This window comes from Loxodonta africana, chromosome 14 (assembly GCF_030014295.1).
Source record: "Loxodonta africana isolate mLoxAfr1 chromosome 14, mLoxAfr1.hap2, whole genome shotgun sequence".
NCBI classification, from domain to species: Eukaryota; Metazoa; Chordata; class Mammalia; order Proboscidea; family Elephantidae; genus Loxodonta; species Loxodonta africana.
The window spans coordinates 44430972-44457954 of NC_087355.1; the positions used below are offsets into that span (position 1 = coordinate 44430972).

The window sequence follows — 26983 nt, forward strand, 5'->3', positions numbered from 1 at the left end:
AAGCAACATGGGCGCCTATACCTTTGGGATTTTCAGTACTAAAAGTGTTTCCCTTCAGCCATATCACCTCATATAACTTATCCTCTCTGGGCCTACTTCCTCCTCTGTAAAATGAAGGTGATGCAAGGTGCCAACTCTTATATCAAGTATCATTTATACTATAATCACATATTACTCTCCAAAGCAGAACACTTGAGAACAGAGGTGGAAAAGGCAGGAGAATGCTAGATTTTTCTCTGGTATAATCTGAAAAGCAGATTCTCAAGTCAGACCCTTAGGCTTAAATCTCTAACGACTTACTGCTGTACCCAGAAATTATACCTAAAAGAAGCTTTTGCTGACCATTATAGACCCAAAAGCACAAAACTTTAGAGAAAAAACCAATTTTCTCTTTTTTTTCTACATCTAGAAAGCCTGACTTCTAGAGGAGGGGTCGACAACCTTTGTCTATAGGGGACTAGAGAGTAAATATTTTAGGCTTTGTAGCCCATATGGTCTTCATCACCTTTAAGAGCAGACATAGACAGTACATAATCACTATGGTTGTGCCCCAAATAAAACTTTATTTACAAAAACAGAAGGCAGGCTGGATTGGCCCAAGGGACATAGCTTGCTGACCCTTGATCTAGGAAGGTATGCCCCTTCATATCTGTTGTTGTCATCAAATCGATGTTCAACTCACAAGAACCCCATGTGACAGAGTAGAACTGCCCCCATAAGAATTTTCTAGGCTGTAATTCTTTTTTTTAATCTTTATAGGAACAGATCACCAGGTCTTTCTCACATGAACCTGATGGGTGGGTTTGAACTGCCAACCTTTTGGTTTAGCATCATTATCTTACCTTTCAAAATTTTAAAAACTGAGCAAAATATTTTCAAAATACAGCTTTTAGGGTAAATTTGACCCAATACCATCTTGAGTCTTTTCTAAGCATTTATTTATTTATTTTATGTATATGCATCTGTCCCCCTAACCAAATTGTATTTTCATTATTCCAGCATTAAGTTTTGACTCTTTAGAACTAGGAATGTTAACCTAAACGGAGCCATGGTGGTACAGTGGTTAAGTGCTCAGCTACTAACCAAAAGGTGAGCAGTTTGAATCCACCAGCAGTTCCATGGGAGAAAAGACCTGAAAATCTGCTCCCATGAAGATTACAGCCGAGGGAACCCTATGGCGCAGTTCTTCTCTGTACTGTAGGGTCACCGTGAGTTGGAATGGACTCACCAGACACAACATTACCTGAGTTAACATTTATAGAGCACTTCAGAATATATCATCCCGAGGTTTTTCATTTATAGAGCACTTCAGAATTTATCATCCCTGGCACTATTGAGATTTGGGGCCTGTTGAATTGTTGGGGAGGGAAGCTATCCTATGCATTATAAAGATGTTAAGCAGCATCCCTTACCTCTACCCAGAAGATGCCAGTAGCACACACACCACCCCTAGCTGTGACAACCAGCAGTGTTCCCAGACATTGCCGTATGTCCCTTGGGAGTTAAAATCACTCAGAAATTTTAAGATGACCCAAGTGGCAACAGTCAGGCCTAAAAGCTAAGTAGTGGATTCAGATCAACTTACTCCATTTAAATCACACTACTTTTAAATCAGTATTTGTCTCACTGCCTAGTTGAAATATGCTTATCTTTCCATCCCTTTGATGAGTCTCATTCAAATACTTTTTATTACCCAAGAATTGTTTAAAATATTTTTGCATTTATAATATACTGAGCCTATACTTTTTGCTGAAACAAAGTATGTTATTGAAGCACTGACGACTGTCTGACTGGAATCAAACGGTTAAGTTCATAGTTTTATTCAGAAAATAATATATGATAAATGAAAAAGCTTTGCGGCTGTTTCCAACCTTAAAATTAATAATTCATAGGGAATTTTCATTACTAAAAATTACTTCATGTGAACATTTTTATGAAATATTTTGTTCTGTGTGTACTTTCCTATAAGGGCATATAAAAAGATACACCAAGTATATAAAAATACTTTAGATTTTTAAAACTGTTAACTTTTAACAGGTATCCACCTGTCGACTAAGAAAGGATCAACAAGCAGATGATGATGATGATGAAGAGTTAGACATTACAGAAGAAGAAAATTAATTTTCTTAAGTACACTTCACATTTCTACTTTTATCTTAAAATGACTCAGAATCCAGGATTACTGAACTGTAAAACTTTCTACTAGCTTGATACATTAAACCTCAAAATGAAATGCCACTGGAAGTGTAAAAATAAAGGAAATTTATGCTGCCAAAAATGGTTTTAAAAAATACTACACATCAGTGATTTCACTGTCCTGCCTAGTATTATGTGATCTTTTTGTGTAAGTTCCTTTTTTTTTTTTTTAAGATTATATACTTAAGTGTATTTCATATTATAATGGTATTATACCTGGTAGAGGTTGCTGTAAGTGGGCGACAAAAACCAAAAAAATCTAACAATTCTACCTGGCTTCTTTTCGGTTAAGACTCCATGCTTTCATCATTACAAAACCACCTCTCCTGGTTAAATACAAAGTATATGCTAAAGCCTCATGTAAAAAAAAAGTTTCTCTTTTTAACCTTTACTAAAACCTGAAGTGTCATCATTTGATCTATAAATTTACCTTTCAACAATAGTGGAATCAAACAGAATTTTAAAAAATGGGACACCAAGATATGAATGCTTTGCAAAAATACATAAAGCATGTATTTTAGCTTTAAAAAAAAGTCACATTCAACTTGATTCTAGTTTTAAAACAAAGCTGCTGTCAAGCTAAAGCCTTATATGTGGTACAGCTTTTCGAAAGGTAGTTGTGTGGTGAGATGTTGCCTAAGGAAAACAATAAATAAGCATACTTGGAAGATCACTAATCATTAAAAATTCTCCAAAAATTTTACTAGGCAGCCATCTAGTTAATGAAAGGGTGTATATAGTCACTTATTCCTGAAAATATAAAACAATTTAATCAGTATTTTGGTACGTCTGATGCTTTTGTTTCTTAGGATGGGAGATAATTTTGATATTTCATAGATTCCAGTCAGGCATATAAAAATCCTGAGGTTTATGAACTTGTTTGGGATAACCTGAAAAATAACAGAAAAATAAACTTTCTAGAAAGCTTTTTGACTCGTGAATGATTCTGTTCTTAACAAGGCACTGCTTCCTGAGAATAATCCTTAAGTGGTAAAATGACTACAATACTTGAATATTCAGAACATTTTAAAACAAACCCTAAATATTAAGGAACTTAGGATTTCACTGCTTTATTATTTTCTCAGCCAGCATTTAAGTTTGGTGTTGCAGTTGGGGAAATACTGAGGTGTTTTAGTATCTCTCTTAAAACCCACTGCTGTCAAGTTGATTCTCACTCATAGCGACCCTATAGGGCAGAGTAGAACTGCCCCCCCCCCCCCCCGTTTCTGAGGAGCGCCTGGCGGATTCAAACTGCTGACCTCTTGGTTGGCAGCCATAGTACTCAACCACTACGCCTGCTTACTAACTCACTACTCTTGAGCATCAGTTGCCTTACCTGTACAGCTGAAACAGTGCCTGGCACACTAAGCAATCACCAAATAATTCTGAAATAAAATTTATGTTCTGCCTATCTCTAAAGAATGTTAAGGACAAAAGGAAGTGGGCAGCTGTCCTGACAAATTACCCTATAGCCCTCAATTTATCTCCAAAATGGGAGTAACAACTTTATTAGGATTATCCGTATTATATAGTTAATTCACACATAATTATGGATCATTATGGTGAAATGAGATGTGGCCTTTTGCCTTGGTTCTTTGAAAAAAACGCTTTAGATTTTACCCCTAAACCCTGAGTTTTTGCCCTAGTTTTGTAACCCAGGAGAGGGTTTGTTACATTTCCTGGGTAAACTATAAACTACTTGGTTTGATACTCTTTGCCCAGCTCTGGGCTGAAGCCTGCCAGTGATTAGTATGCACTTTGTAGGGATTGGTCAAGATACTCATGCAAATAGACTACCCATATGTACCCACAGCCATTCCAACTCATCCTTCCCTACAGGACAGGGTGGAACCCCAAGGAGTTTTCAAGGCTGTGAGTTTTTATGGAAGCAGCCTGCCGTATCTTTCTCCCATGGAGCAGCTGGTGGGTTCAAACTGCCAACCTTTTGGTTAGCAGTCAAGCACTTAACTACTGCAGCACCAGGGCTCCTGAAGTGACTAGGCCAATGAGATCACAGGCCTACTATGCAAATGAAGTGTCTGTGATATACTGAGGGGACTGATCAAGTTTGCTGCCGCCCCCCCACCCCGAGGCCATGCCTTAAAATCGTTAGGTGTATATATTCAGCTAACCCCAAGAGGTCTTCCAGACAAAGAGCAGCAGGAAGCAGAAAACAGGAGGCAAGGAACCTCCTGAAAGCCGTAACATGAATCAAGGGCTATAACACTGAAGAGGCCTGTAAGGGGCCCAGAGGCAGAGCCACGGCAACCAGGGCCAAACAGCAGTCAATGGTGATAGCAGGAATGCCAAAAGCAGAGACACCTGTCCTTAGGGGGCACTGCACACTGACAAGGAGGCAGACATGGTGGCAACAGCTGCAGAGTGACCCCACCCTCGAGGAGGGTCTCCAAGCAGCCTCCAGGAAGCTGGGCCTCGCTGCTCTGCATCTTCTGCTCCCTCCTGCTGGTATGGGCACCACACCCAGCGTCTGGCCTCCTCCAAAACCAGTCTATGGGCAGATGCGCAGAAAGCACCTAGCCAGCAGGTGCCTGTTCTGGGTCCTCCGCTCCTGTGCTGAATGAGGCCCTGCAGCTCAAAACTCTCTGGGGTGGGAGAAAGGAAAGCAGCATCGCAGAGGGTGTTTGGAAGAAACGTGTGCAGCATACGAGTTTAATGACATCTCAAAGTCAGCTCAACTGGACGTGAAGCCTACCCCCTCGGGACAGGTGCAGCCAGGCTCCCAGCTCCTTCAAGGGCAGAGTGTGCTCCAGGATGCAGGGCTTACAGGGATGGGAGTGGAGCCCCGGAGGCGGCTCCTCAGGCAGGGATGCTCTGATCCAGCACCAGATGAAAGTGAAGTGGTTTAAGCCATGGGCCCTCTAGTCACACAGCCTGGCTTTATCCAGCTTGGTCTCCTCCAAACCTCCTCTCCAGAGGAATACTCTGTAACTGGACTCACCGCAATGAGCCCATCGGGAAACCTTACCTGTTATTTCTATGATTATATATATATAAAAAAAAAAGGACAAATGGTCTGAAAACAAAAACCCTCCACTTTCACTTAATGCCGACTTTCGCATAACCACCTGGTTTTTGGAACCTAACCAAGTGAGAAATAGGTGTATTCTCTTTTGTGTTTGAAACTGGTGGTGTGCTGGTAAAATCAGCTCTCTGGGTAAAAAAGCCCTGATTTGCTCCATTTGGTAATTTCCATGGTTTAAGTGCTCCTGTCACAGCCAATTTATCAATGAAGGCAGAACTGGAAAGAGATGTATCAATTAATTTTAAAATCAAAATACTATTTATTAGGTTGTTCTTAGGTGCCATCAAGTCAGTATCAACTCATTGTGACCCTGTGTGACAAGAGAACTACCCTACAGGGTTTTCTAGGCTGTAATCTTTCTCCTGTGGGGCCACTGTGTAGGTCTGAACTGCCAACTTTTCATTTAGTAGCTAAGCACACTTAACCACTGCACCACCAGGGGGTCCTAGGTGTTTACTATAGTTGGTGTCTTACCACCACCACCACCCAACTCCATTCCAGTTTGAGTAGTTGTTCCACAGAAAGTGATGTTAAGCTTCAGCTTAGGTTTATTGATATGCAGTAGAAAAGTGTTAAGTCTTCCATACAGTCCTCAGGAAGGCTGATCAAATGATCGACATAATCTTTGAACATTTAAAAATATCACCTCCTCTATTTTGTTCATTGTGTTTCATTTGGATATTTCAAATTCCCCTATTTATAAGCTTACTTTAAAAAGCCTTATTAAAGAGCTTTATAGAGCCAAGCTTAACAGTTTATTCATTCTATTAGCACGCAGAATAATCAGAATATTCACTATAATTAAACTCAAGTTTTATTCCTGTTTGCTCAGTGTGAAATATCTCTGGATCAAAGAATGGAGAGCAGTAACTTTATGTAAACTGTAAAAGGTCAACCAGAATCAAATGCTTGGTAAAATGAGTAATTTTGTACCATGTGAATCAGAAGCCAATATATGTGAGTATCCAAGCGACCCTGAGTATTCAAGAACTTTTAAGGTTACTTCGTCTTTTGTTATCAATTTTTGAGCACTATCGTTTTCCAATGCTATTGCTAAAGCAACAATGGAGGTAAAGAACATACATATATGTTCCCCTTAAAAATAACTTAACATTTCACTAAAATTTAAAATACTGTTTAATAAAGTGAGGCAGCAAAAAGGTTAAGGGCGTGAACTGGAGTCAGTGGTCTGTGTGGGCTGAAATTGGCTCCATGGTTTACCTACGGTGACTTAACCCCTCTAAATGTCACGATCCTCATCTGTGAAGTGAGGTAAATAATAAGCCCTATGCTTCTTAGGAAATATTGAGATTATGCCTGTAAAGCACTTATAGTACCCAGCACGTAGTAAGTGCCCAATAAATATTATGAGTAGAAAAATAAAATCTAGCATTTGCAAAATGTCTACACTAGATACTGAATAGCAAAGATAACAAAATGCAATCTCAGGAAAATCTTATGAAACTTTTTAGATGGATAAAGTTTTGAAACTACAAAATGAAAACTCAGTAACATACAAATTATATAAACTATCAGTAAATCCTTACAAGAAACAAAAACTATCCGTTTGTCTGATCCTTCCCAGCATAAGCCTGAAAGTCCCTTTGCGCCTATAATTACATTCTTATTGTTTTAAAAAAGTCTTTTGAGTTAATCTTGTCAATTTGGTTGATGAGATGTTGAAGCCACAGAACTATACATAGCACTATACACTATTACAGAACGTTTGCTTTGTTTAATGTAGCTGCTGAAAATGTCAAATACAAGTAGTAAAGCTAATTAGTTTATCTATTCAGTTGCAATTTTTTATTTTTATAAAACTTTGCAATTATGAACATGGAAACTTTAAGAATCCTACTATGCTTTTTACATAAGAAATTTCAGGTTCACAGTCTGTTTATTTTGAACTATCATATATTTAACAGAAGGCTTAACACAGTAATATCCCAGATGGGCAAGAGGGCATTAGGTCTGCAGACAGGTAGCAAAGAAAATGCCAAACCTGAACAATCAGTTACTGACCATTTCCTTACAGTTTGAGTAAACGACATAGACTACAGAATGAAAAACAAAAGTGAATATAAAATTTATCTTCCCCAAATACAACTCTACTTTATACAAATCTTGAGATTTACCCAACACATCGACAAGAATGAACTCAAGAAATTAGCTCTCCCACTGTCCAAAAAAAAAAAAAAATGTAATTTTAAATTAGAAAAAGTGAATGACAATTTGCAAGCAAAAGAAAACCAGGTTAACATTCTACTATTTACATTTGTTCTATTCAAAGGTCAAATTAAAATGTTTTTTCCATTAGATAATTAAAAATAAACTTAAAAAAACAAAACAAATGCATTTTACTGCGTCAATACTGTGGGATGGTACTGAATTTACAAATGCTCTCTAGAGCAAAATTAACTTCACTTTGCGTGGCCCAACTGGCCTATCATTTAGATCTTTAATAGCAGCCACAGCTTCATTATAGTTTATCATTGTAACAATGGCTTCCCCTATAGGTAATCCTTTCTCATTATACTGTATTGAAACGGAATCCGGTATGACTTTATAACCATGAAAAAAGTCTAAAATTTCATTTACATTAGCTTTAAATGGAAGATTCATTATCTTAATAGGAGTTACTCTATCTGAACCACAATTTAGTTTTGGATCAGGCATAAATCTCCCCTCAGGAAAATCCCCCATATTACGCTTTCCAAAATCAAACTTGCCACCTTCTGGGCGACCAAAACTCACAAAAGGGCGATGATGACCTCTAAAATCATCAGGTGGACTCCTAAACTGCTCACCAGCAGGTCTAAAATTATCAGAAAGTCTGGGGTCCTCTTCCAGAGCTCCCCTGAAGTCCTCCTCAGGGAGCTGCCTGAAGTCCTCATCAGAAGGGCATCTAAAGTCTTCCTCTCGGGGGCTCCTGAAGTCCTCATCAGGAGGGTGCCTAAAGTCTTCATCCGGAGGGCCCCTGAAGTCTTCATCTGGTGGGTGCCTGAAATCTTCCTCTCGGGGCCGCTTGAAGTGCTCCTGGGGTGGCCGCCGGAAGTGCTCCTGCGGTGGCCGCCGGAAGTGCTCCTGGTGTGGGCGCCGGTAGTGCTCCTGGGGCGGCCGTCTGAAATGCTCCTGGGATGGCCGCCGGAAGTGTTCCTGGGGCAGCCGTCTGAAATGCTCCTGGGGCGGCCGCCGGAAGTGTTCCTGAGGTGGCCGCCTGAAATGCTCCTGGGGTGACCGTCTAAAGTCTTCCTCAGGAGAATGCCTGAAGTCCTCCTCGGGGGGCCGCCTCCAGTCCTCCTCATCAGGGGGCCGCCTGAAGTCCTCCTCAGGAGGCCGTCTGAAGTCTCCTTCAGGTGGTCGCCTCCAGTCCCCCTGGGGAGGCCGCCTGAAGTCCTCTTCAGGTGGTCGCCTCCAATCCTCATCAGGTGGTCGCCTAAAGTCTCCCTCAGGAGGCTGCCTCCAGTCCTCCTTGGGAGGCCGCCTGAAATCCTCCTTGAGTGGTCGCCTCCAATCCTCTTCAGGAGGCCGTCTCCATTCTTCCTCCCTAGGGTGCCTGAAGTCCTCCTCAGGAGGCCGCCTGAAATGCTCCTCCTGAGGGTGCCTGAAGTCTTCCGGAGAGTGCCTGAAGTCCTCTGGAGGGCGCCTGAAGTCCTCTGGAGAGTGCCTGAAGTCTTCTGGAGGGCGCCTATCAGACTGTCTGAAATCTCCCTGGGGATGCTTAAAATTGTCCAACTTCTTCACATCCTCTAGCTGATGCCTGAAGTTTTCAGAAGTGCCAACTGAGTATACTTGTGGCTCTTTTGAGTCAAATGAATGGGAATGGTCATCTCTATCATGTGGCTGTGAATGGTCTTGCATTTTCTCACTGGACATCAAGGAAAAATTTACACCAAACTCCTGCATTTGTGCCTCAGATATAAGTCTTAACAATACCTCTGTCCCCAAGAATCTTCGCCGGTTTAAACGTTCAGCTTTCACGGCTTGTTCTTCTGATCTAAATTTTACCAGTGCTTCTCCCAAACCAACTCCCTTGCCATCATAAAGCAAGTAAATGTCATCCTCCTCAAGAGAAAAGTCTGCAAAGAACTTTTGTACTTCAACTTTTGTGACATCGAATGGAAAATTTCTTATATATATGCATACCTTCTGGCCAGAGTAGCCTTCTTCAGAATATTTTTGTGAAACATGTCCAGGCCTCTCTTTCTCTACTGACCCTGGTCTTTTCGTTTCATAATATTCCATTAATCTCAGCACTCTTTTTCTAGAAATTGGATCAATATGAATTGGACGATACTGTATGATAGTCTTATGTAAAGCCAGAGCAGTATAAAAGTCTTTCAAAGTCTTGAACATCACCAAGGCGTATCTTGTTCTCTTTTCATTTTTATATAAAAATGTAATCTGTTCATTACTCAGATCAGTATCTCTGAAGAAACTTTTTAAATCTCTTTTGCTAATACCTAGAGACAGATTTTTTAAATGAACATAATGTCCGACAGGGGAACGAGAACGTGTTCTTCTAGGAGATTTTGAATGAGACCGTTTTCGAGAATGTCTATCATTGATTCCTCTTGCTGGAGAATGTTCTTCAGTTCTCATTGGAACGTCATCCTGCTTACCACCACAATGAATCCACTGTTGTTCTGAGCTTTGCATTACTTCTATAAATCTTGAACCCATAAAACTTCTATGACATTTAAGACCTCCTGAAGCATCAATACACGAAGCAAATTTTACTATGGCATCACCATTATTTCGGCCATCGTGAAGTTTTAAGAAAATTACTCCATCCACACACAAACCAGCAAAAAAAACACGAACATCATCTTCATTTACTAAGTAAGGCAAACCCCGTAGAAATAAGTAAGGATTTTTGGCTCTCGCTGGCCTTGTGCTTCTTGGCTTTAAATCACCACGTCCTGTACCATTGGTGTGAAACTCAGCATCTTGATATTCAGAATTACTTGCTTCTTCCTTAACAGCCCCAGCAAAATTAGATAGGCTGCCAGCCCCTGATCCCCCAGATTCTGGTCGCTCTCTTCCTGTGCGATCAGTTCTTTTCATTTCTATCGTCTTCTGCATTTCCGCCTTGCTACTAAGAAAGAGCTCTACATATGAATCCTTGATAAGCCCTCCTGAACGACTTATGGCACGTCTTGCATCTTCATCTGTGGCAAAAATAATAAAAGCCTCCCCAACTTCCCCTCCAATTATATGCACTCCTCCATCAGGAATAGTCAATCCCTTGAAGAAGTGACGAATATCCACAGGCCCCGCAATAAAAGGAAGCCCCAGTAAACGGATGACTACAGCCATGCTGAGCTCAAACAACAGCAATAATGACCTGCAGACAAAAAGGTACACATAATAGCAAATCTTATTTTTGAAGTACCTTAGCCCAAACTAAGCTTAATAATTGTTTCCTACCTCCTTCAGCATTTATAAATGACAAGATACAAATTCACAGAGACAATGACCCTATCTAATTCTTAAGAAAGCAAAGAATAAACTTACTCCCATCTAAACATACAAATAAACCAACTACTTTGAAAAAACATATCACCTATCCTAAATAGTATAAACATCAAAAATATCAAATCTTCCCTTCTAAATCTGCCAAATGTTGCTTCACAACAAGACCAAGCTATTTTCAGATTCACTTAACAACGTATCTTCTACTGAACCATGAGAGATTTGTTTTAGTTTACCAACCATGATGAATTTTAAATATTTAGAAAGGCCATCAATGGTCAGTATATAATTACTGTTCATGATAGTAAACTGTCTACCACTAGCACATCACTGGCCAGACATAAAGAACAGAATCCGTGTATGCCTGCATGTACTATTCTACTTTACTTTTTTTTTTTTTTTTTAAAGCCTCTGTGAAAAGCCTTAAGCTCTGGTATCTTACCTTTTTTAATTTCTTGGAGACCTGTTAATTCTGTAAAATCAACTTAACTGTGGAAAGAAAATGAAATATAATTAATCCTTGGACCCTGTAATTGATCTTAAACAACACCAAATTAGGATATCCATTTCAAAATTCCTATCGAAAGTGAAGCAATATAAACCAAAAAAAAAAAAAACCAAACCCGTTGCTGTCAAGCCGATTCCAACTTATGGCGATCCCATGTGTTACAGAGTAGAAAAGCTTCATAGGGTTTTCTTGATTGCACTCTTTATGGAAGCAAACTGCCAGACTTTTCTTCCACGGCTCTGCTGAGTGGGTTCCAGCCACCAACCTTTAGGTTAGTAGATAAGCACAAACCATTTGCACCACCCAGGGACCAACCAAAGCAATACAAGGAACCATAATTACGGACATTACAAAATGGCTTACTTTGTTTCAAGAGAAAATTAATTATCCTTTAGCAAAACGGTATGGGAAAAATGCAAAATCCAAGCAGACATCTGCAAATTATTTAAAAACAAGAAACTTCCTGAACACTAAAAAAAAGACTGTTCACTGACTGGAAGTGGTAAGACGGGTGATGGAAATGTTCTATATTTTACTGGAATGTTGGTTACATGGCTGCATAAATTTATCAAAACTCATTGAATTCCATCCTTCATAAGGTGTGTGCATTTCACTGTATACAGACTTTACGTCCATTAAAAACAAACTGCTTTACAAGTAAAATCTCAATTTAAGAATACCAAAAATTCCAAAAAAAACCTTCCATTACTTCCACTTATGAAAAGACCAAACGTCTAGCTCGCCCTGATGTCCAACTCCTCTGCCATTCTCTTCCTTTTCAAAACATTAAGACTAATCAAATATAAGGCAACCATTTAAAATTATATAATAAAACACCAACACTTGAAATTCAAAAATCATTTTTAAAACAAATTCAGATCAATGGCTATTATTTGGATACAACGTTGTTAAGTTCTGCTTAAATACAGCTCACACTTCCAAACATAAAACTCCATTTCCTGACTCTTCATTGTAGAGATGTTCTGGGGTTACAAACTTTATATAAATTTCCCCTCAATTTGACTAGGCTGAACCAACCCCTATTTGCAGGAACTGGTTACCCAATAAGCAAGGTAGACACATGGGCTTACTTACTAATCTGTAGTGCACAATTTCACCTGTTTACACAAGCAAGCCTAGGCTACCTTGCTAATGTAAGCCTTCGCAGTGCTTTGCTTAGTGGTTAATTCACCCCTGCCAACTCAAAACAAATTCACCACAATCACCTTTCACTAGGGCATGTGCTGCTTTGAAATCACTGAAAAGGCTTTGAGCCTTTTCTTCCACTAAAAAAACCCAAAACTCACTGCTATTGAGTTGATTTCAACTCACAGCTATCCTAATAGGGCAAAGAACTGCCCCATATGGTTTCTAAGGCAGTAAACCTTTACAGAAGTGGACTGCCACATCTTCCTTCCATAGTAGGTGGTGGATTCAAACCACCAACCTTTCATTAGCAGCTAAGTGCTTTAACCAAAATCAAATATCTCAACATCACTCCTTGTCTTAAATTCCTAAAACAATTAATATTAGAATTCATCTCCAGCCAAATAGAAAATTGTGCAGTAAATACAGAATCTTATTATGCCAAGAGGTTTATTTCATTTCAAACAACTAGCCTGCACTCTACTGAGGAAACCTAAATGACACTGTAGAAAAGCAAAAACGCATTAATTTGGCATATTTGGAGGTTACCAACTTTAACAACTTAAAAATCTAAAACTCTGCTTTTTAAGAAAACTATATCTAATACTTTCAAGGATACCCAAACTAACAATACTTAAGCTTTTAAACCTGCTAAATTAGTAATGGTACATTCTTATGTTTTTAATGTGCAAATGTTGTTGCTTAATTCAGTACTTCCAGTTAAATAGTACTGTTCCACAAAGCGTAGTCTGAAAGGTTTATTTTCCTTTAAAATGGGTCCATAGCCTAAGCTTTTTAAACTACAAGCTAAACTAATGTATCAAGAAGTTACGTGGGAAATCCTACATCCCAATTATCATCAATGCCAAATTACTGGGGTTTAATTTTACTATAAAAATATCACGGTATCAAAAAAAAAAGTGTCTTCGACAATCCAAAATCCACACCAATATTTCAAAAACTGTAAATGGCTTCTGAACAGTTGTCCACACTAAAGTTTCAAAACTCCTTCCTATACACGTTGCCTTAGCAACTTTACAACTTATAAAATATTTTAAAAAGCAGCGTTTAGGATAATTTTGTCCCTCCTAAATCCTTCTTAAAAAATTGAAAAGGCGTTTATTCTAAGAACATAAATGCATCTACAAATAAGAGAAACTGGGGACAAATGTTTCAAGTAGTAATTACACAACGAATTCAAAAAATCTCTAAAAATTTATCCTAACTTAAAAACTATTTTTTAATTAAGTAGTCCCATGAGTACAAATCTCATGAATTCCAATTCAAGCAAACTATATAAAGTTTGTTCTAATTTACCAGTCAAATCAAATGCTTAAACGTTTTTTGACCTAGAGATGGTAGGGGACCATCTATAAGAGACCAGCTCTCCATATGAGCATTTTTCCTATGATTCTCCCATTAGCTATTTCCTTAAGCAAATTTCTCAGAAGTTCTATTCATAGAACATTAAATTACACATAAAGCCAAATACACAAAATATCTAAAGTCCTGCACTTAAAAATTTTCTACTTTTAAATACAACGTAAGTACTCTGTGTTGATTTAGACACAGTGAGCTGCTAGAGCTATAACTTACGGGGAAAAAAAAGAGGGTCCCTCAAATCTCATTTAAGGGTAAGTTACTGAAATTAATAAGCTCACTTTAAATAATTTTCCTGATTTTATCCATGGGTTCATCTCAATTACCGTTATTACTAAACAATATGTGTATCTTCTAAGCAAGATTAAACAGAAACGAGGGAGGGGGCCTTAATTTAAATATTATCTCAGATCCATTTGCTCTTAACTCGCAAATAAGTTATTTTCCAGACCTGGTGAAGGAAAAATCTCCTACTCTTTGCCTGCGACTCTTTGCCGTAAAACCCAAAGTTATGATGAAGCACAAATTATAAACGTGTTTCCCTTGCAAAGAATAATCTACCCAGCCCACAATTATTCTTTTTGATGATGTGCCTTTTATAACGTAGGCATGACGACACAGAACCACAGCCCCCAATTAAAAGAAAAAAAAAACCGTTGCCGTTGAGTCGATTCCGACTCATAGTCCCCAAGAGGAACTGTAAACGAAGCCGATTCCACACGGTACAGATTTCCCATAATATTCATCATCCTCAAGCGTGGATCATCCGAAGGCATCGATTCTATAGCCCAAAGCCTTTGTCCACACTCCCAGGGGTTAGAGCTTCATTCTTTCATGCCAGGCCAAAGTTGCTACGTGGGATCCGCCGCTGTCGCCAGGCCTTCAGCCAAAATCATCCTTCAAATCAACCCGGACCGCCCAACCTCCGTGCCTTTGTTACACCGTCCACACGGCATATTTACCACCCTAAAACGCCGAAGGGTGAACTGCCCCCAAACCGAACTGAAACATTTTGGTCCCTCTGAAGCCTAACGAACCGGTCCTTCAGCACTTTTCTGCCACCACAGACGATGACATAGCAAATAAAAAAATACCTATAAAATCCTTCGAAATCTTCAATCTCAAGATCGCTGGGAAGCGCGCGCACGAACACAAACACCACCACATGCAAGCTGACGGGAGAGTCGACGTTAGGCAAAAACAGTAAGTGCCCTCACAACAGAAGCTACTCTAGGTCTGGCGCGGCCCCCGGCCCCGCCTTTCCCTGTTCTTCCGTCTAGTCGCCAATCCTTCCCCCACCCTCGACGCCCAAAGGGTACTGCTTCGCACTTGACAATAAACACACACCACTGCTGTCGAGTTGGACACACAAGGCTGTGTATGAGGAGGACACTCCCCGTCGCAGCAGCCTCCACAAAACGCGTAGGGACCTCAGTGAGCGTTGAAGAAAATGGCGCCGCTCACCCCTCCGGTCCGGACAAACGGACGTAGTTTGCCCATGCGCTCTCCAGGAATAACCAACTACCCTAGCGGCTCAGCGGCGTTTGCGCACGCGCACTGTCGCCAACCCGCTTCCGCTCGTTAAGGGGCGGGAGGCTGGGCCTGGCGAACGCGCCAAGCGGTCCCGCGTTCCTGAGTTTATGCGCATGCTCATATTACTCCCAATCCTTGAGCCTTGACCCGGAAAAGGCAGAATTCAGAAACAAGGGGTCAAGCGACTGGAGTACTGGAAACTTCAACAAATAACTGCCAAACTACAGGAGATAAACGTTCGAGGTGTCCGGGAGTTAAGGAAAAAAAATAAAATAAAAATAAGGAAAGCGATGCAAATAAACAGAAAAGTTGCCGCTATCTTTGCCATTTCAGTGCTGTTGTTACCGTGCAACATAAGCATCTTCTGAAGCCGCTTTTTGTAAACTGTAAAAGGCCACAGGAATGTTAGTCTTACTACCTTACATGTTCGCCTGGTACAATGCCAACATCCAGGGGCTTAATAAGTGCGTGTTTAGTCAATTTTATAGACATTAATAACTTCATGAAGAAGTGCCTTTATAAATGTGTTGTTCCCACCCTCAGGTTTTTTGAAAGGAGACCAGATGGCCTAATCCTGAACATTGGGAAGCAAAAAGTACAGTTGTCACCTGATCTTTGACAAAGGCCCAAAGTCTATCAAATGGAGAAAAGACAGTCTTTTTAAGAAATGGTGCTGGCAAAACTGGATGTCCATCTGTAAAAAAATAAAACAGGACCCATACCTCACACCATACACAAAAATAATTCAAAATGGACCAAAGGCCTAAACAGAAAACCAAAAACTATAAAGACCATAGAAGAAAATACAGGATCAACGCTAGAGACCCTAATATATGGCATTAACAGGATACAAACCATAGCTAAAAAAAAAATTAAGCTAGATAACTGGGATCTTCTAAAAATTAAATACTTAATGGTCATCAAAAGACTTCACCAAAAGAGTAAAAAGAACCTACAGACTGGGAAAAAGTTGGGGGCTATTACAAATCCAACAAAGGTCTAATCTGTAAAACCTACAGGAAAATCCAACACCTGTACAACAAAAAGACAATCCAATTAAAAAAAACAGGCAAAAGAAATGAACAGACACTTCACCAGAGAAGACATTCAAGTAGCTAACAGACACATGAGGAAATGCTCTGCATCACTAGCCATTAAAACCCAAAAAAACCAAACCCACTGCTGTCGAGTTGATTCCGGCTCATAGCAACCCTATAGGACAGAGTAGAACTGCCCCGTAGAGCTTCCAAGAAGTGCCTGGTGGATTCAAACTGCCGACCTTTTGGCTAACAGCCATAGTGCTTAACCACTACACCACCAGGGTTTCCATTAGAGAAATGCAAATCAAAACCACACTTAGATACCATTTCATCCCCACATTACTAGCACAAATCAAAACAACAGAAAATAACATTTTGGAGAGGCTGCAGGGAGACTGAAACTCTTATACACTGCTAGCGGGAATGCAAAATGGTACAACCACTATGGAAAATGATATGCACTTCCTTAGAAAGCTAAAAATACCATATGATTCAGCAATCCCACTCCTAGGAATATATCCTAGAGAAATAAGAGCTGTCACACGAATAGACATATGCACACCCCTGTTCATTGCAACATTGTTCACAATAGCAAAAAGATGGAAACAACCTAGGTGCCCATCAACAGATGAATGGATAAACCAACTACGGTACATTCACACAATGGAGTACTATGAAACAATAAAGAATAATGATAAATCTGCAAAACCTTTTACAACATGGATCAATCTGGAGGGTATCATGCTGCGTGAATTAAGTCAATCACAAAAGGACAAATATTGTATGAGACCGCTACTATAAAAACTCATGAAAAGGTTTACACACAAAAAGAAACAATCTTTGATGGTTACAAGGGAAGGGAGGGGTGGGGATGGAAAAACACAATAGATAAGTGCTAACTTTGGTGAAGGGTAAGACAGTACACAACTGTCTAAGGCAAGGTCACGGAAGCTCCATAGACACATCCAAACTCCCTGAGAGACTGAATTACTGGGCTGAGGGCTGTGGAGACCATGGTCTTGGGGAACATCTAGCTCAACTGACATAACATAGTTTATAAAGAAAATGTTCTACATTCTACTTTGGTGAGTAGCATCTAGGGTCTTCAAAGCTTGTGATCAGTCATCTAAGATACTCCACTAGTCTCACCCTGTTGGGGGCAAGGGAGAATGAAGAAAACCAAAGATATAAGATTAGTCCAAAGGACTAGTAGACCACAACTACCAAAGATTCCACCAGACTGAGTCTAGCACAACCAGATGGTACCTGGCTACCACCATTGGCTGCTCTGACAGGGATCACAATAGAGGGTCCCGGACAGAGCTGGAAAAAATTGTAGAACAAAATTCTAACTCACAATAAAGACCAGACTTACTGGCCTGACAGACTGGAGAAACCCCAAGAGTATGGCCCCTGGACATCCTTTTAGCTCAGTAATGAAGTCACTCCTGAGGTTCACCCTTCGGCCAAAGATTAGACAGGCCCATAAAACAAAACAAGACTAAAGGGCACACCAGCCCAGGGGCAAGGATTAGAAGGCAGGAGGGGACAGGAAAGCTGGTGATTGAGAATCCAAGAGCAAGAAGAGAGAGTGTTGACATGTTGTGGGCTTGGTAACCAATGTCACAAAACAGTATGTGTACTAATTGTTTAATGAGAAACTAGTTTGTTCTGTAAAACTTCATCTCAAGTACAATTAAAAAAAAAAAAAGATTACAGCTTTGGAAACCCTATGGGGCAGTTCAACTCTGTCCTATAGCATCGCTATTAACTGGAAGTGACTTGAGGGCAACAGATGTGGTTTTTTGGTTTTACATAAAAAGGTAAAAATTATTAGTGTTTCACAACAAAACCCAGTTTTTAAATTTCTTCCTGCCTTCTGTCTCACATCTATCAAATACATTGTTTTCTCTCTGAGACACAGAACTTTCGAAAAGTCAAATGGGTTAAATTTCCCTTGAAGCAATTCAGTTGCCTAGCAATAAACAATATCATTATAATACATGCCATTTTCTCATAGTGGCATTCTCATTTTTATTGGTCTTGGAGTGAAAAACCAAATATTTGAACATATTAGTTTTAATTTCAATACAATTATAAAGTAAAGATGAATTAAGTATTCCATATTTTGAAGGCGATATTTTTTTACTTTTTTTTTTTTTTTTTAAGAAATAAGATTTTTATGTTACCTTAACTTGGTGAGATTACAAGTTTCTTGAACTTTCCTTTGTACCCACCATAATGCCTAAGAGATGCTCTGACTGAATTGTTACATAATAACCTTTGGAAGGGAGGGAAGCAGGGGAAGGGAGAGAAAGAGGAGGGAGAGGAGGGAAGTGAGGCAGGTAGGAATAGAGGAATGGAGGGGCAGAAGGCAACCAAGTCAGCAAATTTTGTAGTTTTGACTTTGACAGATGAAGGCATACATTTTCTTTATAACTGTGTGTCTCCTATGTCACTACTGAAAGGCTTCAAACTCAGGGATTTTTTTTTTTTTTTAAGAGAAAGTTATTCCCACGGTTGACTTGGTCCTCGGTCTTGAGAATTTATAAACATTTCACGTATATTTATGTGTGTTATTTTTGATAGATAATTTAGATAAACTCATAAATTTATAAATACGCATTACATACTATTAGGTTTCTTTCCAAGATCCCTTTTCAAATGATTCCCTGGTGGTGTAGTGGTTAAGAGCTAGGCTGCTAACCTAAAGGTCCACAGTTCAAACCCACCAGTCACTCCTTGGAAACCCTTTGGGGCAGTTCTACTATGCCCGATAGGGTCACGATGAGTTGGAACAGACTTTGGATTTGATGACACCTAGCAACAGAGTTTTTAAAAAATCACTTTTTGGATCCATGCTGCTATAAATTTTGTTCTAGATTATCTGTTTTTGAGAGGTACACTTCAACAGAAAATTATTTCCCTAAGTTCACAAAGAATCAGTAAGTTGCTAGCAATGTTTTCCAGTGGTAGTCTCAAAATAGAACCTTCAAAAGCTTTGAAGTTTTAACAGTTACCTGACTTTGTTAAAAATGAAGTCATCAACAAGGAAAGCCTTTATGATATTGATAGGAGGTGGATTTCAATCTAGGCAATTAAACAATAAATACATATTTATAGGCTAAGTAAAATATCACAGAATGATTTGATTAATGTACATATAATTTGTGGAATAAGTGTTTCCCTTTGTGTCATTGGTTACTCAAAGACTGGATGTCAGAAAAAAGTTAAAAAAAAATTTTTTTGCATATATCAGAATGAAAATCAGATGTTGATATCAAATAGTGACAATAAAAAACAAAAAACAAACAAATTCATTGCCATCAAATCAATTCAAATTCTGCTACACCACCAGGGTTTCCAATGGTGTCAATACACACACACACGCATACACACACACACGCACACACACACACACCTGTTGCCATCGAGTCCATTCCACCTCATCCAAGAAAAAAACCAAACCCATTGTGGTTGAGTCTATTCCAACTCATAGCGACCCTATAACACAGAGTAGGACTGCCCCATAGAGTTTCTAAGGAGTGCCTGGTGGATTTGAACTGCTGACCTTTTGGTTAGCAGCCATAGCACTTAACCACCATGCCACTGGGGTTTCCTCTGACTCATAGCAACCCTAAATAAAAAAAAAAATATCTTTATCATCATTGAATGCTGCTGTTACTCTTTATTATAATAATCAGTTCAAGTGTGTTTCAAGTATGGCTCTGCATTCTTAAATAATATATCAACTCTCCGTATTTCTAGCTCAAAATGGTATTTTTTCCAACTGCTAAATTACATGCTGGTTGTTTCTAACTACGGATATTTAACATAAGTATTTTGATCACTTCAAAATCAATTTCTTACCTAAAAAAAATTTTTTTTGTTTTTCTTTTCTGCATGCAGGTGAACTTCAGATTCAGCTCGTAGGCCTTAGAAGTAATACTCTTATAAGTTGGTCAAATTTAAACTTTTTATTGGAAAACAAATATGTCTAAATATTATTTAAATGCACATTAATGAGTGCCCTTTAGGAAGGTTGTGCTGGAGTTGAGCCATGTTACTCTAGGGCAAGAACAGTTTCTGGTATTTTCTCCAGCATCATCAGCTATATGATTCTAGGCATGCCCTGCTCATCAGTTTTTTGTAGGCATCTATCCTTCCCCAAGAAACCCTGGTGACACAGTGGTTAACAGCTATGGCTGCTAACCAAAAGGTCAGCAGTTCAAATCTATCAGGCACTTCCTGGAAACTCTATGGGGCAGTTCTACTCTGTGCTTTAGGGTCGCCATGAATAGGAACCAACTCAATGACAACAGATTTTTTTTTTTTTTAATTTAATCCTTCCCCATCAAAAACCTAAAAGGACAAGCTCACTCTTCCCTCCAACTCCAAATTACCAATTTTTAAAAATTCCACCATGTTTTATTTTATAAAAGTCACTGTGTTTCTTACTGCATGTCGAAAATTATATTACCATAACAGTGATAAGAACAATTTTTTGGTTAAATACTTCCTATAAAGTGAAATTTATCTATGAATGGTACTTCTATAATATTCAAAATACACAGTAAAAAAAAAAAAAAAAGAAAAAAATCCCTAACAATACAGCCCCAACTTATGCTTAAACAATTTTAGCTAACATTCTTTTCTGCCAGTTTACAGAGCCACTTTACAGAGATGAACTCATAGTATCTGCAGTTATCGCAAACTTAACTGTGTTTGTCTATTTCAAGTGCTTCTGTTACAGATAAACTCTCCATGTAGTTATTAGGGCAGTTTGTTAGGTACAGTGTTCAAAGCTCTTACACAATCATAGTGCCGCTGTCTGTGGTATATAATGGCAGTACCACCTTGTTAGCTAAAGATTAATGGTTTATTCCACATGTGGAATATGCCAAAATTTTTTACATTTATTCCACAAAGAAGACACTTAATACTGTGAAAACATAGTGGGTTTTGCAGTTGGCCAAATGGAGATAAATCCTAGTTTCACTAATTCCTAAAACAGTGGAACTACTAACATTTTTTGATCCTGTCTATTTTTTTTTTTTTTTAATAAACAGGGGTAGTTCTCCCTCAAAGGGTTGTTATGAACAGTTAAGATTAATGGTGCCAAGCGACTAGCACAGTGCACAGTGTGGAAGACAAAGAAGGTCAGTAATAAATGGGAACTTTTTATTATTATTAAATTATATAGTAGACAATGAGCAAATATTGCTTTAATCCCTGCCACAGAGCATATGAGCAATATGCACTTCATCAGGGAAGCCTAGATTTAAAACTCACCCATAGGAAGCTTTTGCAGATTAATCCCAACTATTCTAACTATTCTAACCATGCCTTTTCTGAGTCTCTGTGGTCACATGGGTTTGTTGCATGGTCACATGTTTTTTTTAATTCTAACCTCAAACACATTTTTGGAGTTCCTCTTAGAAACAGTTTTCAAAACATACACTTGCTGTGCCAGAGATTAGAACTGGGTGAATGCTGGTCTTTTGGGGAAGGCCACATGGGGTAATGGTAATGGAGCTCTGGCGGCACAATGGTTAAGTGCTGGCCTGCTACCTTTAAGGTCAGCGGTTCAAACCCACCAGCGGCTCTGTGGAGAAAAGACCCGGAAATCTGCTCCCATAAAGATTTCAGCCTAGGAAAACGCATGGAGCAGTTCTACCTGTCCTATCCTGTCACTATGTGTCAGAATCAACACAACAGCATGCAACAACAATGGTGGTTAGTAAAGTTATTTAACTTTCTTAAATGCATTATCCATATCTTAATAGTGATAAACCATTTTTATTACAAAATTTGTTTTTTTTGAAAAAGTCAAAAATCATTTGAAGTTACCACTGATGAAAAGGTGGCTAAAAATAGGCTAGGATGATTTTATTGAAGAGACAAAATACAGCAGTCAAAAAAACAGCAAAAACAGAAATGCAGTTTAAATATAAAGAAATGAGGGACCTCATACCACCAAGAAACAAGAGTCAGAAGAATAACGAGTCCTTTGGACTCAGGGTTTCTGTACTGACAAGCTCCTGGACCAAGGGAAGATTAACGACAAGGACCTTCCTCCAGAGCCAACAAAGAGAAAGCCTTCTCCTGGGTCTGACACCCTGAATTCGGACTTGTAGCCTACTAAACTGTGAGAAAATAAATTTCTCTTGGTTAAAGCCAAAAAAATAAAATAAAGAAATGAGTTTTTCTTTTGTGTCCCGTACACTGGCTCTGAAGGTAATTCCAATATGTTGCAGGTAACTGCCTCAAGGGTGACTACTTTGAAAGAACATTCATATATGTGCAAATCTGATAAAAATTTAGATTCCTACTTTATTCACAGCGGTATAAAGAGGGTCTCATTCCATATACACAATTTCCAATGCTCAAAGCAAGGGAAGTAAAAAAACAAACTTCTGGCAGGTTTTTTTTTTTTTTCCCTTGTTTTGTTTTTTTCGTGCTTCAGGCATAGCAATTTTCCAGCATTGCATATTTTAAATGTTATTGATACTTTTTTGATCTTATCCATAGTAATAAATGCATAGTTGGAATGTCTTCTTCCACATGAAAATTACTCAGTCTGGATAAGTTCTGGAAAACGCCGGTGGCGTAGTGGTTAAGAGCTAAGGCTGCTAACCAAAATGTCAACAATTCAAATCCACCAGACACTCCTTGGAAACCCTGTGGGACGGTTCTACCCTGCCCTATAGGTTCGCTATGAGTCGGAATCGACTAGACGGCCACGGGTTGGTTTGGGTTGGTTAAATTCGGGTGTAAATTAATATTTAACTTAACGGTTTTATGAAACAATGTTTGCCATCCAGTGTGCTCCTACTCATGACGACCTTATGTATAAGACACAATAAGATAATTTCTTTCCTGTGCTATTCTATTTCTTGATCTCATAAACTGATTTCACGTTTCACTATTAAATCAGTTTGAACCACACTGTTTGAAATAGCCCCTGCTTTTTTTTCTAACCTACCGTGCCCCAGACACGCCAGCTTCCCGCGGGTTTGGTAACCAGGCAGCAGAGGCCTACTCTTCCGGGACCGGGGCCTGGGTGGGATGTGCTGGGGAAGCTGTCCAATAAGCTGGGCGGAGTCGCCGCGGAGGCTGATGGGGCCCCAGGGCCGGAGCGGCCGCTGGCGTCGGAACCATGGCGACGGGTGGCGGTGGTGGTGGGGTGGCAATGGCGGCTTGGCCCACTTTGTCCGCTGCGGCTTTGACGGCGCTCCTCCTGTTGGCCCTCCCTCGAGTCTTACAAGCCCAGACCTTCTCTTTACCTTTCCGGCAGCCAGAATCGTGCAGCCATAACCAGTACTTCGATATCTCCGCCCTCTCCTGCGTTCCGTGTGGAGCCAACCAGAGGCAGGACGCCGGAGGTGAGACGGTCTGGGTTGTGCCCTGGCAAAAGTAACGCGCCAGCCTTGGTGACACCCCCAGACCCCGGCAGCGCTGAAACGCCTTTTCAGCTGCTATAGGGATGTTTCAGAAAAAGTAACTGCCGACGGCTGAGGGAACAGTTTCTTCGGAGGATTGCGTTTAGCACACTAATGAGGTTGGAGAACCCCGAGTCCGCTATCTCCTGAGCGGTTCCCAGTAATTCATTTCTCGGCTCCAGTCCCCCACTCCTCACCCGGGGGTCGTTAGGGCAACACCTGGATAGCGGCTCGCAGAGAAGGAAAGGCATTGTAGAGAAATAATCTGAGATGCGGAGGTTTGGGAAGGGGATGCAGATTAGCATTTGTAAACTTTTAAAGCGCTTTATCTTGCTTTTCAAATCCCAGTAATTTAGAAATGGAAGGGACTGTAATCATGATCAGATCCATTCTTCTCATTTTACAGATAAAGAAATTGAAACCCAGAGGAGGTTATAACGTCTTTTGTGTTACCTAAATTGGGAAATGGAAGAACTCTTGTCTCTTTGCTCTTAGTGTGGAACTGTGTATGTCCACTATACAGTGTGACCCTAATATTGTAAATTTCCTTAGTACTTAGCCTTTTCTGTTGTTGAATATTTCTTATTGCTCTTAAAGTCGTTTTAAGTTAAACTAAAAGAAATAAATCCCCCTGAAACGTCCATCATTTGGTCCGAGTTCTTACTGAAACTGCTCTGAATAAGTCTTACATCTTCTAAATTCATGATCAAATCTTCAAGTTGAATACATCCTGGTTTTGCTCATCACACAAGATGGGTCAGGCCACTCAGGCAAGGAAAAATGAATGAAAAAGCATTTCAGAGACTAGTGTTAAGGGTTTTTTGCTGGGTATAGTCTTAAGGTATTAGCTTTGTAATCATAAATCCAGATATTGTATGCATTGTAGTACATAGATTAATTACTATGGGTGCTGTTTCCAGTTACCATCTACTTAGAGAATGCTGCACTTAACCTAACCAGGAAGTTGAATATTGACTATCTTAAAATGTTTACTATGTGCCCAAGCAGAGTGAAACAGTGTCTGAGTTGAATCAAGGCAACTTTCCTAATAATGAGGTTTGTTTTGACAAAGTACATTTGATTTCATTGAATATATGTGTATGCTTGAGTGACGGAAATGTAAATTTTCCCAGATCAGTTAATCAGTAGTTTGATTATTAGTTTAATAGTTCAATAGCATAATAGTTTAGTTATGCTTGCACAGTGGTTAAGAGCTCGGCTGCGAACCGAAAGGTCAGCAGATCAAATCCACCAGCCGCTTCTGGGAAACCTCGTGGGACAGTTCTGTTCTGTCCTGTAGGGTGTCTATGAGTCGAAACTGACTCTACGGGAATGGATTTTTGCACTTAAGATGGTAGCCAACACAATACCTCCTGTGTGCCAGACACACTCATGTTAACTCTATGAGGTAGGTACTGTTATTATCCCCATTTTACTGAAGAAGCTGAGGCACTGAGAAGTTGAGTAACTTGCTAAGTAGCAGAAGCAAAATTGGAACCTAAGGAGTGTGTTTCTGGATTTGCACCCTGGCTGTATTATTTCAGAGTCTTGCTCTTAACCACTATACTGCTTCTCAAGATTTTAAGAATTATTAAAAGTTCTCTGATCTTGGAGTTTTATTTTTATTTACCAAAGGCAAAATTGGCTCTTTTTCTTTAGGAACTTCATGTGTGTGTTTACCAGGATTTCAGATGATCTCTAATAATGGAGGATCTGTCGTTATTTGTAAAAAGTGCCCAGAAAACATGGTATGGAGTATTTATTTTTAAATCATTCTACTGTAAAAAAAAAAAAAAAAAAAAGTACATAAAATGTCTTTATTTTTTAAACTAAAATTAATATTTGATATTTTCCCACAAACTTTGAAAGTATTATGGTTACTTTGATGTACCAAAAATTACTAGAGTAAATTTTGGTACATCAGTGAAATTTTATGCAAATTTGGGAAAAAACTGGAATGTATTTACTTTTTTACTGTGCTTCAGGTCAAAGTTTACAGCTCAAGTTAATTTCTAATACAAAAATTTATATTGTTATGTGACACTAGTTGCAATCCCTACAATGTGACAGCACGTTCTCCATTTCCACCCTGGGTTTCTTGTGTCCTTTCAACCAGTTCCTGGCCCTTCCTGCCTTCTCATCCTGCATCTGGACAGGAACCACCCATTTGGTCTCGTGTATATGCTTGAACTAAAAAGCACATTCTTCACAAATATTATTTTATATTTCATAGTTCAATCTAATTTGTCTAAAGAGTAGGCTTAAGGAATGGTTTTAGTTCTGGGTTAGGAGAACATCCAGCAGCCATGGCTTTGGGGGTTCCTCCAGTCTTAGACCATTAAGTCTGGTCTTTTTGTGTCAATTTGAGTTGTGCTCCACACTTTTCTACCTGTCAGGGCAGTCATTAATGGTAGCTTGCCACCGTCTAGTTCTTCTGGTCTCAGGCTAACGGAGTCTCTGGTTTCTGTGGCCTTTTTGTCTCTTGGGCTAATATTTTCCTTGTGTCTTTGATATTCTTCATTCTCCTTTGTTCCAGGTGGGTTGGGTCCAATTGATGCAGCTTAGATGGCTGCTCACTAGCTTTTAAGACCCCAGGCGCTACTCACCAAAGTGGGATGCAGAACATTTTCTTAATAAACGTTGTTAGGCCATCTAGATGTCCCCCAAAACCATGATTCCCAGACCCCAGCCTCTGCTACTCTGTCCTTTGAAGTGTTTGATTGTGTTCAGGAAACTTCTTAGCTTTTGGTTTAATCCAGTTGTGCTGACTTGCCCTGTATTGTGTGCTGTCATTCTCTTCACTTAAGAGGACTCTTGTCTACTATCTAGTTAGTGGATTCCCCTCTCCCTCCCTCCCCACCCTTGTAACCATCAAAGAATGTTTTCTTCTGTGTTTAAACCTTTTGAGTTTTTATAATGGTGGTCTCATACAATATTTGTCCTTTTGCAGCTGACTAATTTCACTTAGTATAATGCCCTCCAGATTCATCCATGTTGTGAGACGATTTGCAGATTCATCATTGTTTGTTATCGTTGCATTAATATTCCATCAAAAGACGAGTGGATAAATTATGGTACATACACACAATATATTTACTTTTTAATCTGAAATCCAAACAGCCACAAAGCTGTGAAGATTTCTTTTTGTTTATTTTCCCTTACATAGTAACTCAGGTATAAAGAGAACTAGATGAATGATACATATACATAGAAGCTAACA

At 39.4% G+C, this 26983-nt stretch overlaps 3 protein-coding genes across 19 annotated transcripts in view; 2 read left to right on the plus strand and 1 right to left on the minus strand.

Moving 5' to 3' along the window:
- The window catches only part of CIBAR1 (CBY1 interacting BAR domain containing 1), a 30512-nt gene extending 27389 nt beyond the window's left edge, over positions 1-3123 (plus strand). For all 3 annotated transcript variants that reach the window (XM_010588398.3, XM_010588395.3, XM_010588396.3), the window contains one exon: positions 2038-3123. In XM_010588398.3, coding sequence (XP_010586700.1) covers positions 2038-2121 — 84 coding nt within the window. In that variant the 3' untranslated portion in view covers positions 2122-3123. The remainder of the gene's footprint in view (positions 1-2037) is intronic.
- RBM12B (RNA binding motif protein 12B) overlaps positions 1-23369 on the minus strand; it is a 44480-nt gene extending 21111 nt beyond the window's left edge. For 4 of the 7 annotated variants that reach the window (XR_010317803.1, XR_010317802.1, XR_010317801.1 and 1 more), the window contains exons 1-2: positions 14843-23300; positions 11157-11203 (exon numbers count right to left, since the gene is read on the minus strand). Coding sequence is in view for 3 of the 7 variants with exons in the window: in XM_010588399.3 (XP_010586701.1) it covers positions 7643-10558 (2916 nt within the window). In the remaining 4 variants the exon portion in view is untranslated. The other 3 variants (XM_010588399.3, XM_023545865.2, XM_003408389.4) reach the window with 3 other exon arrangements.
- Positions 23370-23453: 84 nt separating this feature from the next.
- TMEM67 (transmembrane protein 67) overlaps positions 23454-26983 on the plus strand; it is a 68023-nt gene continuing 64493 nt past the window's right edge. For 8 of the 9 annotated variants that reach the window (XR_002785202.2, XR_002785201.2, XM_064267897.1 and 5 more), the window contains exons 1-2: positions 23454-23706; positions 25423-25511. Coding sequence is in view for 7 of the 9 variants with exons in the window: in XM_064267897.1 (XP_064123967.1) it covers positions 23481-23706; positions 25423-25511 (315 nt within the window). In the remaining 2 variants the exon portion in view is untranslated. The other variant, XM_023545864.2, reaches the window with a different exon arrangement.